The sequence below is a fragment of the Dromiciops gliroides genome, chromosome 6 (assembly GCF_019393635.1).
Source record: "Dromiciops gliroides isolate mDroGli1 chromosome 6, mDroGli1.pri, whole genome shotgun sequence".
NCBI lineage: Eukaryota > Metazoa > Chordata > Mammalia > Microbiotheria > Microbiotheriidae > Dromiciops > Dromiciops gliroides.
The window spans coordinates 10,204,584-10,222,293 of record NC_057866.1 but is presented as its reverse complement, the minus strand read 5'-3'; the positions used below and the strand labels follow the sequence as shown (position 1 = coordinate 10,222,293).

The 17,710-nt window shown below is 54.1% G+C and overlaps 2 protein-coding genes across 2 annotated transcripts; both read right to left on the bottom strand.

Annotated features, from left to right (window-relative positions):
- Nucleotides 1-135: 135 nt before the first annotated feature.
- On the bottom strand, nt 136-1,164 carry GPHA2 (glycoprotein hormone subunit alpha 2). Its single transcript, XM_043969616.1, has 4 exons — nt 1,071-1,164; nt 761-868; nt 419-603; nt 136-237 (listed from the first exon to the last, which is right to left on the bottom strand). Exons 2-4 carry the CDS (start codon nt 855-857, stop codon nt 136-138), a joined length of 384 nt encoding a protein of 127 aa, XP_043825551.1. The 5' UTR covers nt 858-868; nt 1,071-1,164.
- A 1,634-nt stretch (nt 1,165-2,798) lies between these two features.
- On the bottom strand, nt 2,799-16,601 carry MAJIN (membrane anchored junction protein). Its single transcript, XM_043973097.1, has 10 exons — nt 16,490-16,601; nt 14,507-14,552; nt 13,620-13,695; nt 12,698-12,811; nt 12,001-12,043; nt 11,572-11,739; nt 9,627-9,678; nt 6,369-6,441; nt 4,606-4,729; nt 2,799-2,992 (listed from the first exon to the last, which is right to left on the bottom strand). The coding sequence occupies exons 1-10, from the start codon at nt 16,588-16,590 to the stop codon at nt 2,947-2,949; spliced, it is 843 nt and encodes a 280-aa protein (XP_043829032.1). The 5' UTR covers nt 16,591-16,601; the 3' UTR covers nt 2,799-2,946.
- Nucleotides 16,602-17,710: the final 1,109 nt, after the last annotated feature.

Below are 17,710 nucleotides of genomic sequence, written 5' to 3'. Positions count from 1 at the left end.
CCGGTCAGAGCTGGGAGGGGAAACGCCTTCCCTAAAGTGGCCACTGAATCCATCAGCAGACCCAGGGACCTGGGGCGGGGGGGATGGGCGGAGGCTTCAGGGGCCGCCCGCCAGGGAGGAAGGCTCAAGGACCCTTCAGTAGCGGGACAGGCGGCACATGTCACACTGACAGGCCCGAGCTGTGAAGATCTCCAGCTGCTCCCGCCGGCTTCCCAGGCACTGCAGCTCCACCTTCACCTGGGCAGGTAGCGGGCAGATGCAGGGAGAGAGAAGGCCCCGGGGCCCCAGCTGGCACCTCCTCGTGGGGGAGGGAAGCGCCCCCTCTCATGCTCAGCCCTCCCTGCACCCGCTCCCTGCCCTTGGATGCCCAGCCACCTTTTCACCGTTCCCCCCACGCCCCCAGCTCTCAGCTCCTGACCTTCTGCAGGCGGCTGATGGTGCAGCATTGGGAGACGGAGGTAATGTTGTGCTGATAGCCGCTGGCTGCCAGCACTGAGTGTCGGGAAGGGAAGGCGCTGGACTCACAGTAGCCCACACAGGCGTGAGCTACGTGGGAGCCCCGGCAGGTGCCCTGGCGGTCACTCCGCACAGTCACGTTGATGGCTGAAAAGATGGGCATGGGGCTCCATGGCCGGCCTCCCCCTCCCCCCTGGGGCTGTCATTTTTGCAGCCCCCTGGCCCAGCCCAGCTCCCCATGCATGCATCTTGTCCTCAGAGGCTTCTCCCCCAGAACCAATTACTCCTCCCCACAGTTACTCACGGTGCAGGTAACAGCCCGGGACCCCAGGCTCCTGACCCCCGGCCTCTGCAGCCACCAGGAGCAGCAGGGAGAAGAGCAAGGTCTTGGGAAGGGCCATGTCCCTAGTTTCTGAAACAGCATAGGGTGTGTGTGTGTGTGTGTGTGTGTGTGTGTGTGTGTGTGTATGCACGCTCAATTGGCCATCTCCCTGAGTGGAGTGGCTGGCTGGCTGGGGCTGGCTGGCCAGGGGTCTGTTGTGCTCTGGGTGTCCCAGCCCTCCTTGCCCTGGCTCAGTGCCCCAGGACCTGCTCTGCGCTGCTGGGGCACTTACCACTTTGGAGTCACAGGAGCCAGGTCGGGGGTGCTGATGCCTCAGACCTTCCTCCCTCAGGTCTCTGGAATGGGGCTGTGCTCTCCTGTTTTTATGCCTCCCTGGATTTGGGGCCACACCCTCCAGTAGCAATCGCCTTTCCCCACCCCCACCTCCTTTTCCCCTCCCCTGAGGAAGCCCTGGGCTCTGGTCTGCAGCCCCCTCCTCGCCAAGCAGATGTGTCAAGGTGGGAAGCAGAAGTACAGAGCGTCCCAGGAAGTTCTGTGGGCCCAGGAAAGGTGGGGAGAGCTGGCTGAGGGCAGGCCCCAAACTTAACCCCGCTGTGTATGGAGCTGGGTGGTGGGGGAGGCAGGAGGGAGCAGAGAACATTAAGAGATCCGAGTTGGGGGGGAAGATCACAGGATCCCAGATCTAGAGGCCAAAGGGACCTCAGAGGCCAGGGGGAAACTGAGGCACAGGGAGAGGATGTGACGTTTCAGAGGTCCTCTGGCTTTAAATTGGGCATTCTTCCCCCCTAGAGCCCATAGGGGCCTTGTCAGGGTGTGATCCAAGGAAAGGCCTTTCTTGCCTATTCTGGGCCAGGGTTTCTCTGCCATCCCAGAAATACCCCTGCTGGTCTCTCTCACTGAGGTACCAGGTCAGGGGACCAGGGGCTTGGAGAGAAGCAGTAGAGAGAGGAAGGAAGCCCCGGCCCAGAATGGGCTCCAATCCGGCCTCAGCTGTAAGAGGGCTTTCTCTTTCCTTAGGGCACCAACCCCCTAGTGCCACAGCCAAGCCAAAGAGGCCCAGAGAGGAGACCCCGACTCCCAAAGGAAAATAAGAGGGGCAATGGCTCCCTCTCCACCCAGTCACCATTTACAAAGCCCCTTCTGGGCAAGCTCCCTGGCACACCAATAGGCAAGTGCTCACTTCTCCATTTTATGGGGTGGGTAACAGAGGCACAGAGAGAGCAGATGAGTGAGTTAAGGCATAGAACTGGGATTCTTCTGTCTCTAGACCCACAGAAGGAAGGGCCTTTGCTCAAGTGGAAACAGGCATGGAAGGGGCAGGGGTGAGGCTTGAGCCCAAGGGTACTTTGGGTTTGCCTAGGGGGGAAGGGGAAGGCAGTGCCCAGAGACAGTGCCAGGAAGGCACGGGCAGAGCAGAGGGTCACTGCTGGACATGGCAGTGAGGGGTACTCCTAAGAGGCAGGAAAGCCTTGCGGGCAGAAGGGCCTGGGTTCGAGTCTGCCTCTGATATATGGTATCTGTGACCCCCACAGACACTTTAGTTCTTGATGCCACAGACCATGCTGCAAGGCCCGCTGGGGGATGAGCTGGTGGTTGGCCTCAGTGGAAGGAGCCCCTCCCCGCCACTGGGATGAAATCAGGTGTGCGCCAAATACACAAATTAAAAGGACAGGCTCAGGGCAGAACCTCTCCAGAGCCCCTGGGAGCAAGTGTAGCCTGGGGAGCCTGCGCTGAATTCTGCCAGCAAGCATGGGCTGAGCCAGGGAGGCTTTTCCCCAGTCCATCCCTTTGTACCAAGAGGAGGGAGTCCCCCCCCACTTCACTCCACTAAGTTCAATCGATAATTCTTCATAAATAATTTGTCAGCAGGACCCTGAGTGCTGGAGACGAGAGACCCAAACTGTTTCTCAGGGCAGTAAAAATCTCCAGGACCACTAGAAAGAACAGATCCCTTCATTTATCCATCCGCCGCCTGACTGAACAAACATGAGTTGGCAAGGACAAAGGAGAAGCCAGAGACATGGCCAGCCCTGGTGAACCCGAGGCCTTCTCCTCTCTCGGGCTGCGGCCCCAGGGAACGGGCTGAGACAGCAGAGGGTGACTCAGGAATAGGTGATCCCTGCCTCCACCGCCATCTTCTGCCAGGCTCACTGGCTGCCCCGCCTGCTGAAAATCCTGAAGGAGAAGAGGGAGCTGGAGGAAAGAAGAGAGAAATTCATGGTAGCCCTGGGGCTCCCAAGGACACAGCACAGCCACTGGGGCTTGGAAGGGACCCTCGGGTGATCCAGTTACCATGCCTCATCTTATAGATGTCCACGGGGTCAGGTTACTTCACCCAGCTAGGGAGGAGCACAGCTAGGATTTGAACCCAGGACCTCAGGCTCCAAATCCAAGGATTCCTAAGAGAGCCCATTTCCCAAGTCCGGCCCTTCCTGTCGAGGGTTCCAGACTCTCCTCTAGTTTTGTTCTGGAATTCAGGGCTCTGAGGAGATGTCGAATGGGAGTTAACATGTGGAAAGCCATGATGGTGCACCCAATGGGGACCAAAGAACAGGAGATGATGGGGGATGAGGGCCTGCATCCGGCCAAGTGAGGCCTCTGAAGCCCCCACTTAGGCACACAAGTGACGGTGGAAAGGACTCGGCGTCCAGTGGTCAGGGCGGCCCGCATGCAGTCCTGTCATTCACACATTGTGGGGACAGTGTGCATGGTAGGTGGAGACTGGGCCTCGACAGTCAGATCACCTGTCTGATGCTTACATACCGAGTCTGTGGCTGAGGGCAAGGTGCCTCGCCTCTAAGTAACTCCAAGACGCCATTAAGTTACGGAGAAGAGGCCAGCTCCAAGGGTGGAAGGAGTTTTCTCATGGGGTGGGGGCAGTTCACTGGGCCCATGAAAGGGAAGACTCCGTAGCCATGCACACGAAGGATGACAGATTCAGAGCCAAAAAGGCCCTCAGAGGCCAGTTCCTCAATGTTACAGCTGAGGAAACAGACCTGGGCAGGAAATGTAAGGGAAAGGGTGACATTCGAATCGAGGTCCTGCCTGGGACCTTAACTTATTTATCCACCGTTTTATGAGCTTAAAACTGCTTTAAGCCTTTTGGAATCTTTCTATTTTAAAGACCCTATTGTACGCAAAGCACCATGCTAGATACTGGGGATGTAGATACAGAGCCTGCCTTCAGGGAGCTTATAGTCGACTACCAGGGAAAGATGTGTACAAATAAAGGAGAATAAGGTCAGGGCCCAGGAAGATCCAGGCAAAGGCTGGAAGAAATTGGGAGAGGGGAGATAGGGAAGGTTCAATGAGGGCTTCCTGGAAGAAGCGGCAACTGCACTGGACCTTAGAGGAATGGAAGGACTTGTAAGAAGATGCGGGCAGATGGAAGAGAGTAGATTCTAGACACGGGGAATGACGGGAGCAGAGGCCTGGACACAAGAGACTGCAGAAGGAGTGTTGGGAAGTCCAGTTGGATGGTGTGAAGGGGTCAGCATGAGATAAGAGGAGTGAAGTGAATTGGAAGCAGGCTCTGGACAGACATGAAGGGCAGGCCAAGGAATCTGTGCCTCCGTTGGTTGGCCATGGGCAGCCATTGAGGGTCTTTGAGTAAAAGAGTGATGGGATTGGAATATCAGGCACATTAGGGCAATGACCTCAAGACCTTCCATTTCTATTACCTTTTACGTGGTATAGAAGGCTCTTGAGGTATGTGGGGGTGTATTTCTATTTTCTTATGACTCACATTTTAATGGGAGGAGGTTCTTTGGGTCTCAAGGCAAAACAAGAGAGGTGCCCTTTCTTACCTTAGAAAGCCCCAAAATCCAGCATGTTTCTGCTTGGGGGGCTCCTCAGGAGAAGGTGGGCTGCTTGGCTGTGGAGAGTGTTCCTTTGGGTCCACCAGGGTAGACCCAGCCCCTGCCAGGGTCCCTAAAACAAAGACATGTCATTAGTTCTAGGGGACACTGTGCTGGGAAAAGACAAAGCAGGGGACACCCCCCCCAAGCTGAGATCATCTGAGAGCCCTTCCCAAGCCAAGATTGTGGGCTCAGGACACAGAGCTGACCAAGAAGCCTTGTGGCACCACCTTCCAAGGGCATGGGTGTTTGTTCAAACGCATACTCCTGGACAAGGGCATCTCCACAAACACTTCAGTCTGAGCTTCGTCTCAATCTGTGATGGAAGGTCTTCAAGCTCAGACAGCGGCCCCTGGCGGGGGCGGGGGGGGGGGGTTTGAAAGTGACCCATCACTATATTCGTCTCACCAATGCAATGGCACAGAAGAGTTCCAGGGAACTCTTGATAGAAGAGGATCTCCAAATCCAAGAAAAAAAAGAAAGACTGTGGAGTATAGATGCTGAATGAACCATATTATTTCTTTTGTTTTGGGTGCTGTTGGTTTTTTTTTTCTATTTTGAGGTTTTGCATCACTGCTCTGATTCTTTCTCTTGTAACAGGATTAATGCAGAAATAGGATTAATGTTATTATGTGTATATATATGTGTGTGTATATATCTATGTCTATATCTATATGTATAGAGATATATAGACATAACCTATATCAGATTACCTGCTGTCTAGGGGAGGGGGGAGGGAGGGGTGGGAGGGAGAAAAATCTGAAATTGTAAAGCTTGTATAAACAAAAGTTGAGAACTATCTTTACATGTAACGGAAAAAATAAAATACCTCATACATAAAAAAAAAAAAAGAAAGAAAGTGACCCATCCCCCAGCAATGGGCAGAAAGTGAAGGGACCAAACAGGGAAATAGAACAGCCCACCCTGAAGGAAGCGGCAGCGTTGATTTCACTGATAAAAAGGAAACAGAAGGTGGCCCAGGCTCCCTTAATCCCTTTAGATAGGATTCTTGCTCATGGCTCCCTCTACCCACCCAATACACACACATACAATTAATAACTTGGACTTTTATGCCATTTTTTTAAACATCAGAATCATCTCCCAATATATCAATCCCTAATCAATCCTCCCTTGTGACAGAAGAATTTGGGCAAAACCCCATAACTGTGTCTGTCCCCCTAATCCCCTGCCTCTACCACAAAGGAGAGAAGTGTTTTGTCTTCATTTTTCTAGGATGAGATTAGTCATTACAACTCATTTGAGCTGGCCAGTATGTGGGAGTTGTTTTGTTTTGTTTTTGTTTGTTTGTTTCTTGGTTTTGTTTTGTTTTTGTGGGGCAGTGAGGGTTAAATGACTTGCCCAGGGTCACACAGCTAGTAAAGCATCAGGTGTTTGAGGCAGGATTTGAACTCAGGTACTCCTGACTCCAGGGCTGGTGCTCTATCCACTGCGCCACCTAGCTGCCCCCTATTAGATAATCTCTGAAATTCTTTCCAGCTTTCAACTTTGGTGTAAAGGAATCCAGTTCTTGCTAATCTAGGGGTGTGAGGTGAACCTCAGGGAAGCTTGAGCAGACATCCCTCTTGCTCTTAGCTCTTAGGAGCAATATTTCATATGGTTGTTGATGTTTACATTTCTTCTTTTGAGAACTCTGAGTTCTGCTCCTTGACCCTAGTGTTCTCATTCAAAGAAAAGGATTTCTTGGGGCTCACCACTGTCCTTGAGGAAAGCAGTGTCAGAGTCCTCAGGCTCGTCCTCTTCTGAGGCAGTTTCTCCAGGCCAGTTCTGATCAAAAGAGAGAGAAGGACCGTGTTCCACCTGTCCTCCTGGCAGGGGAGGGAGGACGGTATTGAAGTTGTCTGGGCTCGGATGGGCTGGGGAGCTGGGCTCTGACTGTCTAAAGAGAAAGTTAACATTTGGGTCTCTTTCCATCTGAGCTGTTCATGACTGACCCACCCAAACCTGATACCTTGAGGTTTAAGTGCTGAGAACAAACAAAGCTAATGTTACTGGGGCTAACCCGAGCTGCCCCCGGCTGCATGAGGAGCCATCCAGAGAGCTCAGAGCAGCCCAGGGCCGGCTTCCTGCTTCCTGTGTCTCCTGCTCTTAGAAGATCCAATGCACAAACATTGGTCCAGTGCTTGTCCTGTACCAGACCCCAGGCTCACCACAGGATGACTGTTTGGAGAGATGGCATCTCTTTACACCCACAGAAATTCCCCAGATGTAAGAAGCTCGCCTTGCATGTTTTCTTTGGGATTCATCTCCAGATGCTTGTTCCACCCCAGAAACAGACTCAGCATCTGGTAGTCCTGGGGGGTGGGCAGGTGAAAGAGGTCTGCCAGGGGTCAGGGGGCTGCCTGTCATCTGTCTGCTGGGGCCTGGGGTTTGCAGAGAGGGTGGGGCTGTCAGGCCCCAGCCTGCCCAGGAAGGGAGGTATTTGGGGTGAGGCAGTGCCTTCTTGACACCTCTCAAAGTAAACTTAGGTTGCAGCCTAATTCAACTGTGAACAGAGCCGGAGGAGAGCAGCACATATGAGCCCAAACAAGTGGGCACCCACCCACCCGACAAGCACTCATTAAGCACCTACGAGAGCCGGCTGGCAATGAAGAGACAAGGGAAGAGATCGGCCACACGTCCTCCCAGGGTCCTCTCTTCTTCACGCTAAACACTCCCATTTTTTTTACCTGTCCTGCTAGGAAAGGATCTCACCACTCTGGTCACCTTCCTCTGCTTTTTCTCCAGCTTATCTGTCCATGTCCTTCCTAAAATGTGGTGCCTAGAACGGGACCCACTACTCCAAGTGTGGCCTGACCAGGAGGACATACGAGGTCAGTATCACACTGTGGACACTATACACAGCTCTTAATACAGCCTAAAATCAAATTAGCATGGGGAGGGGGAGGGAGGGAAAGCGGCTGTGCTATTGACACCCATTGAGCTTGTGGTCCACTAATAGCACCAGATCTTTGTCATACTTCCTGCCTCGTTGTACTATACTTATACTTGGGAACTTCATTCTTGCTAGGCCCGGAGTCCAGAAGACCCGAGTTAAAGTCTGGCCTCAGACACTAGCTGTGTGACCCTGGACAAGTCACTTCACCCTGTTTGCCTCTGTTTCCTCATCTGTCAAATGAGCTGTAAACATACCACTCTAGTGTCTCTGCCAAGAAAACCCCAAATGGGGTCACAGAGAGTAGGACACAACCGAACAACTGAACAACACCAACAGAAAGACCTGACTTGTATTCCGAGCCAATTTTCTCTTTTCCAATTCAGCCCCAAGGGTGAGCAGGGCTGAGCTCTGTTAGAATGCTGACTCTAGAGGGGCACATAGGGAGTGAAGAGCTCCAGGCAGGGCCTGGGGCACCCCTCGTTGGGGAGCTTTTGCCACATCTGGGTAGGAGTAGCTGTGGCGGAGTTCCCTTCTAACCGTGACACTCAGAACACAGATCTCAGAATCTCGTAGCCCCGTGTAGAGGTGGAGGCTCCTCTAGGCCCTTCTGATCCCACATTAGGCACTTAGGACCCAGCAAGTCAAAGCTGGGAGAGGCCGCCCCCTGCTTTTGACAGATGGACAAACTGAGGCCCAGACATAAGGCCTCACCCTGGCCTGCCCTCTGAACCAGGCCCCACGCTAACTTAAGGGCCTTTGCCAAAACTTCCCTTCTATTGCTGGTAAGACAGAGGACGTGCAGAATCACGGGGCCCTCAAAGCCAGCCCTTTGCCTCACCCCAACAAGGAGAAGCAGTGGAGCGCGGTGCCAACTGGATCTTTCCGGCCCAGGAAACTGGCACTGAGGGCCCCTGTGAGCTGCCTGCTTCGGGCCAAATGCTCAGCCGGGGCTGGGCTCTGGCCCAGCCTGGCCACCGCCCTGCCTGCACCAGGCGCCCGGGCCCCTCGGCTGGGCTCGGTTTTCTTCTGAGCTGAGCCAAGGGTCCAGTAGGCAGGTCTGCTGAGTAGGAGCATGTGGGCACTGTGCCGGACGGGTGGAGAAGCCTGGAGAGGGAGGCCAAAGTCCCTCCAGTCAGCTCTGGAGCTGACCTCTCTCCTCGCCACCTGGACTGGGCTGACACCCTCAAGCAGGTGGGCGCTTAGCTTCCCCTGGGTGGCCAGAGACTGGGCAGGGGCGGCCCTGATTGCCCAAGCTATCCTGGAGGGCAGGGACGGCCAGTCCCTCCCCCCGAGTCTGCCCTGTCCAAAAGGCCTCTGGGGGTAGCTGGAAGGGGTTCCCAGGGAGGGGGCCAGGGGAGGCAGGAACAGGCATTGCATCCATTTGCTGTGGGGCCCTCAATGAGCTGTGTGACCTCTATGACCCTTGGGGTCCTCTGTCAAAGAAGGATAAGAGCCCTTTCAATGCTGGTCTCCCAGGGAGGGAGGGAGGCAAGCACCCTCTTTGATGGAACCTCAGAGATCAGGGAGACACCTTCCTGTACAGAGAGGGAAACTGAGGCCCAGAAGAACGCAAGCTTGCCGAGGGAAGCGACTGTTTTCCCTTTTTGTCTTTGTACTCCAAGGACCCAGCACACAGTGGGTGTTTAATACATGCTTGTGGAGCTCAGCTGAATGGAAGGGACTTGTCCAAAGTCATGCTGGTAAAGTGTGACCCCAGGCCTTCTGCATGTAGACCCTGTGCCCTTTCGCCTCCCACACCCAGGTGGAGCCTGCACCAGGCCAGACAATCTTGTCATCCCCACCTTTCCTGCCTTCCTCACTCCTTTGGCTCCTTCTGCTCCCCAGTCATCAGACCCTGGCCTTGGGAAACATTCCCAGAGCCTCCAGGGGCATCTCTCAGGGTAGGGAGGACAAGGCTGGCAGGGCAGCAGCCGGGCTATGGCCCTCCCTCCTCAACAGCACATCTGGGGTAGAGCAGCAGGCACCAGGAACACGCCAGGCCAGTCACCCGGGCCTGCGATGGCACTGGGGACCCCGGCTGGGTAACGAGGGGAGGCCGCGCTTTGGAGCTCACCCTTCTGGAATGAGTCGGGGGCTTCTTCCTGCTGGAAGTTCCCATCATAGCCCTGCAAAAGAAGAAATCAGCAGGGTCTCTGAGGCCCCAGGAGAGCCCCCACCAGCAAACCCACCCTGGGGCTCCATGAATATTTCAGAGGCAGGCTATTTTTACATTGGGCAGACAGCAGCCAAAGACTCACTGGGCACTGCCAACAGTCACTGCCTCGGAGCACAAGACTCTCTTGTCTCTGGAGGCAAGCAAACATACCAGAAACATACCAGTTGGGGGCAGCTAGGTGGTGCAGTGGATAAAGCACCAGTCCTGGATTTGGGAGGACCTGAATTCCAATCCAGCCTCAGACACTTGACACTTACTAGCTGTGTGACCTTGGGCAAGTCACTTAACCCTCATTGCCCAGCAAAAACAAAATACAAAAACAAAAACAACAAAACAACAGAAACATACCAGTCCTCTGGGCTCTGTTCGAGCCCAGACTCCACCCAGCTGCAAGGTGACATTCCTATAGCAGAGAGTACCCCTCCTCAAAAACCTTCACTGGCTCCCTACTACCCCGGGATCAAGTGCAGACTCATTAGCCTGGTATTTAAAACCTTGTGGCTCCCACCTCCCTTAGCACTGCACATTACTCCCTTGACATACTCCCCACTGCAGTCAAAAGGGAGCCTGGACATCTCTCGCCTCCCTGCCTTTGTCCAGGAGGTTCCACATGCCTGGCACGCCCTCCTTCTTCACCTCTGTCTCTTAAAATCTTCTTCTGTAGCATAGTTTGGTCACCTGCAGCTACTGGAGACCTTTCCTCATCTCTCTACTTGTTAGTATTTTAAGTGTGGCAGAGGAGATAGAAAGCCGGCCTTAGAATAAGGAAGACCCGGGTTCAAGTCCTACTGGCTAGGTGTGACCCTGGGCAAGTCACAGAACCTCTCAGTGATCTGAGTATTTCTTAAGTGACTGCTAAGTGCTCACCATGACCCTGGGAGGGAGGGGCTGTTATTATCCCCATTTTACGGATGATGAAACTGAGGCAGAGGTTAAGTGACACATCCAAGGTCTTCTTGACTCCAGACCTGGCACTCTGGGCACTGTGTGCCACCTAGCTGCCCAATGTCACAGCCAGTCAAGATCCTAACTCTGACTTCCAGTGTTAGTGAACCCTCCTAGCGGATCTGTGGGTGACCACAGATTTATTTGGTAAGTATGCCTGTGGCCAAGTCATGGATGAAAATGTTAGACGGGACGGAGCCACGTACCCAAGCACCGCTCCCTATGACACTTTCTTTTTATTTATTTTTTTTTTGGAGGGCAATGGGGGCCAAGTGACTTGCCCAGGGTCACACAGCTAGTAAGTGTCAAGTGTCTGAGGTCAAATTTGAACTCAGGTCTTCCTGAATCCAGGGCCAATGTTTTAACCACTGTACCACCTAGCTGCCCCCTCCTATGGGACTTTCTAGGAAGAAAAGGAGGGAGGAAGAGAGGGAGGGAGGGAAGGGAGGGAGGAAGGAAGGAAGGAGGGGAAGAAGGAAGGAGGGAAGAAAGGAGAGAGGGAGGAAGAGAGGGAGGGAAGAAAGGAGGGATGTTGAATGGAGACATCTTCTAACCTTCATTTTGATAAAGGGAAGAGTCCTGTGTGTGCTCAAAGTAGATTAGATTAATTGGCCAAACCTCATGTCAGGGAAGTTCAGGAACCACTGAGGCTGACAGAGGGGAAATGACTTGACTAACGATACCCAGTCCATCAGTGGCATAGTTGGGAATAGAGCAGGAAAGTTCCACCTCCCAGGCTATCTCATCGCCTAGGCTATCCCATCTCCCAGGCTAGCCCCAGCCCCCAGGCTAGCCCATCTCCCAGGCTGGCCCCAGGCCCCAGGCTAGCCTCATCTCCCAGGCTGGCCCCAGTGGTCACTCAGAAGTGACCTACGCTCAGGTTTTCCACACCACTGACCTGCCCTGCTCCTGTTCTGTGGGTAACTTGAAGTCTTCCAGTCTTCTCTTCTTTACTGCTATGGCTCTCACTTCTGTTTCCTCATCGTCACCCTTCAGATAGGAACCAGACCCTTGGGGTTCTCCTTGCCCCAGAGCTGACAGGCGGTCAGCTGATGGAGTGTGGGGGCTGAGGGAGGGGGTAAAGGGGGGCCCTTTTCTTTAAGAGGTAGAAAGGAACCTTGGACACCAACTTTGCTCCCAGAAGAGACAAACTGTTAGAAACAGACTAATGGGATCCTAGGCTTAGAAGTGACCTCAGAGGACCCAAAGAGCTTCAACGACTTACCCAAGGTCACACAGCTAGTAAGCAGCAAACTCAACGCCCCCCAACCCCAAACCAGGGGCCTTGGTCAGGAGCAGAAACATTTTCATCCTACTCAGAAAAGGCAAACTCACCATTTCTGGGAGGTCGTTGTCTCCTCCGAGGGTCCCTAGAAAAGGACAAGGGACAAGGGACATTTCCGGGATTTGGGGGCCCCTCCTCCGAGTAGGGTCTGACCTCAGCAAAATGGGCAAGCGAGTCCTTTCTTCCTCCCTCCCCCGGGCCCCCACCTCCTTCAGGACGCCTTCTCTGGTGCTGCCCGTGGTACCCGTGTGCCCATGGGTATGTTATTGACTTAGACACCCACAAGGTGTTTTCCAGGAGGGCAGGGACTGTTTATTTTTTTCTTTTGATCCCTAGCACCCAGCTAGAATGCAGCAGGAGCTTAATAAATGCTCAGCAAATTAGACTGAACTCCTAGAAAAGTCCTAATGAACTCCCTCTCACCAGACTGGAGACAGCAGAAACCAAGGGCCAACCTCCTGACCTGGGGAGGCACAGAGAACTCATCCCCCCTCCCCCCAGGAAGGGAGGAAACAAAAACAGAGAAAACAGGCTGGGACGACGGCGGGGGTCTTGGGAGTTATCTGGTCCGATCCTCTCACTTTACAGAAAGGGAAACTGAGGCCCATGGAGAGAGAGAACTGCTCAGCAAGGAGGCAGGAGAAGTGGGCGTGGGAGCTTGTACCCCTCTGCACCTTCAGGACACTGAGCTGTCCCACCCACCCCTCAGGGCCGACAGGTCCTCCTCCCTTCTGCTCACCAGCTGGTGCCCACTTCATCTCCACATAGAGGGTGCAGACAAAAGGGTAGGGGTCCAGGAGAGCTGCCCCGTGCTTGAATCTCAGGTGGGACACCCGCTCCCATTTGCTCTTATCTTCACACGAGGGCTAAGGAACTCACAGGGGAGGTGGGGGGTGGGATTGCAGCCCCCTACTGCCTTCCCTCAAAAATGGACCAGGCTCTATTGGGCATCTTTTAAACCTAACATAGGAAACGTCAATACAGCCCATTCCCCACTCATCCACACACAGAATCTGGGAAGTGGGAGGGATTTCATTGGGTCCAACCCAGACCTCACCCAGCAAAAGTCCCCATGTCAACCTCTGCTTGGAGACCTCTAGTCTTTCCTAAAATATGGTGCCCAGAGCAGGTCTGACCAAGGCAGAGGACCATGGGACGTGGGCACCCCCTTCTCTTCTCCCCTTCCTCCCCTCGCACATCCCCACCCCCTTCTTTCTCCCCCTAGTCCTGGAAGCTGTTCTCTCAATGCCAGCCAAGATTCCGTTGGCTCCCTTTGCCGCCATTTTCTCTGGAGAGCCACGTTAAGTTGTTACTGTTGTTTGTCCTTTCTCAGAGAGGACCGTGACATCAGGATGATGTCATGCCTTGCACTGAATTGGATTTAAGTGAGGCAGGACTGTGCAAGGTCACCAGCCTCCCTCTCTCCCCCAGAGCCATCTGGGTCCAGGGGCAAGATAGACATCAGGACGACTGGGGACGGCACCGGATGTTTGAGGCAATTGGGGTTAAGTGACTTGCCCAGGGTCACACAGCTAGTAAGTGTCTGAGGTGACATTTGAACTCAGGTCCTCCTGACTCCAGGGCCGGTTCTCTATCCACTGCGCCACCTCGCTGCCCCTTCCCATGTTAAGCAGAAGTCAGAACCCCAGAAGAAAGGATACAGGGGAATATGATGAAGTGGTCGGTGGTAAATGGCTGCAAATTGTCCAGGTTCCCCAAGACAGCTCGAATAGAGTCCTAAAAAAAAGGAAAAAAATCCTTGCTTTGATGCTGGCTAAGCCTGCCTACGTGCCCACCACCTTCTTCCAAGGTCACGTCTTTGTTTACCCTGCTTGGCTTAAGTCAAGAGGGACGTGCTTTACTGTAAGGCCCATGATGCTTGCTGGGCCTCTGGCTGGCTAGGGGGAGGCCCTCACTAACTCTGGAACTTGGACATGAGGACAGGTGTCTATGTGTGGTCAGTGACACACATGAACAGCACTCCCCATCCCTACTGGCGCCAAGGCTAATGGGGCGGCCATGGGGGGAGGTGGGACCCTCGAGGGATGTGGGGACACAGAGAAGTGAGGCTATAGCAGATGCAAGTGTTTCTAATTAAGGGGAAGATGTGGCCGCCTGGCCTGGCTATTTACAGTTGGGTTTCCTGGATTGTCAGGCCCCAGTCAGGGGCAGAGCCAGGGAAGCTGGCCAGAGACCTGGGAGGCTCCATCCTTCCGGAAGCAGGTCTTCCTGCCAGGCACCACCAGAAGGCCCTGCCTGCCAGTCACCCTGACCTCAGGCAGAACCAAAAGGCCTTGCCGCATCAGCATAGAAGGTGCTGACATTTCAGCCAGTGGGGACGAGAAAGGTCAGAGGCTTTCAATGCATTAAAAAAACAACAATAACCAGGAAAACAGGAACAATGCATAAGCAGGCCCCTTCTCGGGAGAGCTAGCTATGTGGGGAAAGGCCAGGCCAACCAGTGGGCCCCAGGAGCAATCCCCCCCCCCCCCCCCCCCCCCCCGGGGCCTTCAGCACAAAGGAGCCTCTTTGCTTCTTGTGGTCCTACCTCTAGTTCTTTGCTGACAATTTGCTTATCTGCTATCTCTTCCCCTCTGGAAGGCAAAGGAACAAGTGAGTCATGATGGGAGATTCTGGAGAGAGAGAGAGATTGTCTCCAAGTGGAACCTCAGCCCAGGACAATGCAGTAGAAATCAGAAAGAACAACAGCTTGAAAGACGGGGAAAGGAAATAGTCGATGTTGGAGGGGTGATGGAAAGAAAGGAACATTCATACACTGTTGGTGGACCTGCACATGGCTGTGACAGTTCTGGGAGGGAGAAATTGGAATTATGTGAAGAACATATGAGTTCACACACCAGGTATTCCAAAAAGTTAGTACAATCTAAAGCTTCTAAAGCTATAAGTCCAGTGAATACTTAAAGCTGAGGATTAAGCTATTAAGGCTTAAAGTTTCCCTAATGCTTTTGGAATACTTTGTATATATGAAAATATTAATAATATAGTTTGGGGAGTTAGAGAAACAAAAGTTTTCTATGAACTGATGCGGATAGCAAGGGTTTAGCATTTATTGAATTCTTGTTCACCTTGGTCCGTAGTTCCTATCTGGTGCAGTGCAAGGAGCCTGGGCCTCACTTGTTTTTTTGCAGGTCAGTGAAGGTTAAGTGACTTGCCCAGGGTCACACAGCTAGTCAGTGTCAAGTGTCTGAGGCTGGATTTGAACTCAGGCCCTCCTGAATCCAGGGCCGGTGCTTTATCCTCTGCGCCACCTAGCTGCCCCCCTGGGTCTCACTTATATAATAGGCACTCCATCATCTAACCAAGGGAGCCCATGCCTTCCCTGGGCTTGCTTAGTTCTCTTTTTATTACAGTGCCTGCCACATACTTGGTGCTTAAACACTATTATTCATTCATTCATTCATTCATTCTTTCTTTCTTTCTTCAGAGAAGGGCCTGGGTTAGAATTCCGCCTCTGACATGATCTGTCATAGGGATAGTAACTTCCCTTCCCTCAGCCTCAGTTTTCTCATCTGTGAAACATTGGTGTGTCTAGATGACCTCTGAGGTCGCTTCCAGCCCCAGACAGATGAACCTATAAAAGCCGAGGACGGCACTAGGTGATCTCTAAGGGCCCATTTGGTCTAACCCTAGTGCGCCCCTGGGCTTATTCATTGTTAGCATCACCTCTTGACCCAACCCCCTCATTTTGCAGGAGAAGAAGGCCCAGAGAAAGGGACTGGATCCGACTCCGGGCTTGGGGAAGCCCCGTGGGGCCTCTGTGAAGGCCAACCTGAGGTAGGCTCAGACGGGTGCTCCTGCACCAGTGGGGAGGGCCTGAGGGGTAGATGTGAGCCCTGGAGTCCCCGGGGGTCGCTGACCCTCGGGACTCAAGTTGTACCAAAGTGCCCCAAAGGTATTGCTAAAGTGCACCAGGAGCTGGTCCTACCCTCAAAGAGACACAGTGTGTACACCTCCTGGTACATGTGGGGGCTCTTTGAGGGCAGACACTGCCCTTTGCCTCTTCTCGCATCCCTGGCATACAGAAGGTTCTAGATAAAGGCTCACTAAGCAGTGATTAGGTTCCAGGGCTTTCCTACCTACTTGACAGTAATCAGCTCCTCCATAAGGCGCTTGTTGATTGAATCAGTCAGGAACTGGCCCCCACCTCCTCCCATCCACCCAAGCCAGGCCGGAAGGGGCACTTGAACCTGCGTGGTCCAGTCGGATTCTTTTTGTGCATGAGAGCTTGGCTCGGGCGGCTCAGCTCCAATGGGGTGATTCTGCATCTCCAAGTTTGTCCTCAAAGAAATCTCCCGGCCCACAAACAGTCCCCGGGGTCCAAGCTCCGCTGTCCTGACCCTCTCCTGGGAGTGGGCGCGAGTGGGGTGGGGTGGGGAGGGGGGCAAGCCATCCTGGGCAGAGACTGGCGGGGGGAGGCAGGGGGTGCAGTCCATCCTGGGCAGGGGGGAGGGGGACAGACCATTCTGGCCAGGGAGGGAGGGAGGGGGGATGCAAGCCCCGCCCCCCTTACCTGACGCTGCTGCCGTATCGGACCTTGAACTTGTACACGTTGCTCCCCGCGTGCAGGAACCTGGTCTCCGGGAGCGGGTAAGTGAAACCTTTCAGACTCATTGCTTCGGCCGGGGCCTAAAGAGACCACGGGGGCAAACATGCAGAATGAGCAGAAAGCCCAAGCCCGTGTCCCCCAGGAGGGCCGGGGGTCCCTGGGGGGTCGCTGACCCGCGGCCTCATCCTCCTTTCTGTGGCAGGAGGGCAGCGGGGAGTCGGGGGGAAGGAGGAGAGAGCCCCAGGCTGCTGAGTGCGCCCATTCTACAGAGAGGGAAACTGCAAGGTCCCCCAGATGGCTCATCGTCGTGGGGCCCAGGGTGGAGCCAGGCATTAAACTGGCAGCTGGACCCTCTGGGTCTCTCAAACGGGATCCGTGGGGGTAGAGGGTAGGGGGAGAGGGGTGGGGGTGGGCAGAGACTGTGTGACCCTGGACAAGTAATGGCACTCCTCTCGGGCTGCATCTGGATCGGGGAGGCTGGGGCGAGGGCTCCAAAGTGACTACAGAACTCAAGCTTGGCAGGGGGTAGACATGACAGGGGTAGTTATCTCAGCCATCTGCTGGGGGCGCTGCAGGCCCTGCCTGGCCGGGCCATGGGTCCTGAGTGGGGAGGGCTCGCTCCAGCCTGGGGGACCCCGGTGTGGGAAAAGAGGAGGCAAAACCCCACCTGGGCTGTCTGAAAGCAGGAAAAACTGGGGGTGTTTGGCTTGGCCTGTGCTCATTGCTGCCTGACTAATGACTCCCCTTGGAAATGGAGATTAGGTGGCTTTGCCCCCCCCCAGCCCCAAGAGGGAGCCCTGAGGGAAGTAAAAACCCACTGGGGTGCCCAGACATCATGAGGCTGGGAGGGCATGGAAGGGGAGGGGTTTGGGGTCTTTCTTTGTGTTCCTAGTCTAGTCATTGACTCAGTGCCTGGCACGCAGGTGGCACAATGGATAGAGTCCGGAAGATCCGAGTTCAAATCCAGCCTCAGACACTCCCTAGCTGTGTGACCCTGGGCAAATCACTTTACCCTGCTTGTCTGTTTCCTCATGTGTTAAATGAGCTGGAGAAGGCAATGGCAAACCCATCCAGCATCTCTGCCAAGAAAACCCCAAACAAAAGTAAAATGAAAAACAGCCTATTGCAGAATCTCAGAGCTAGAAGCAACCCCTGTGGCCACTGAGCCCAACCTGCAGGCCCCCT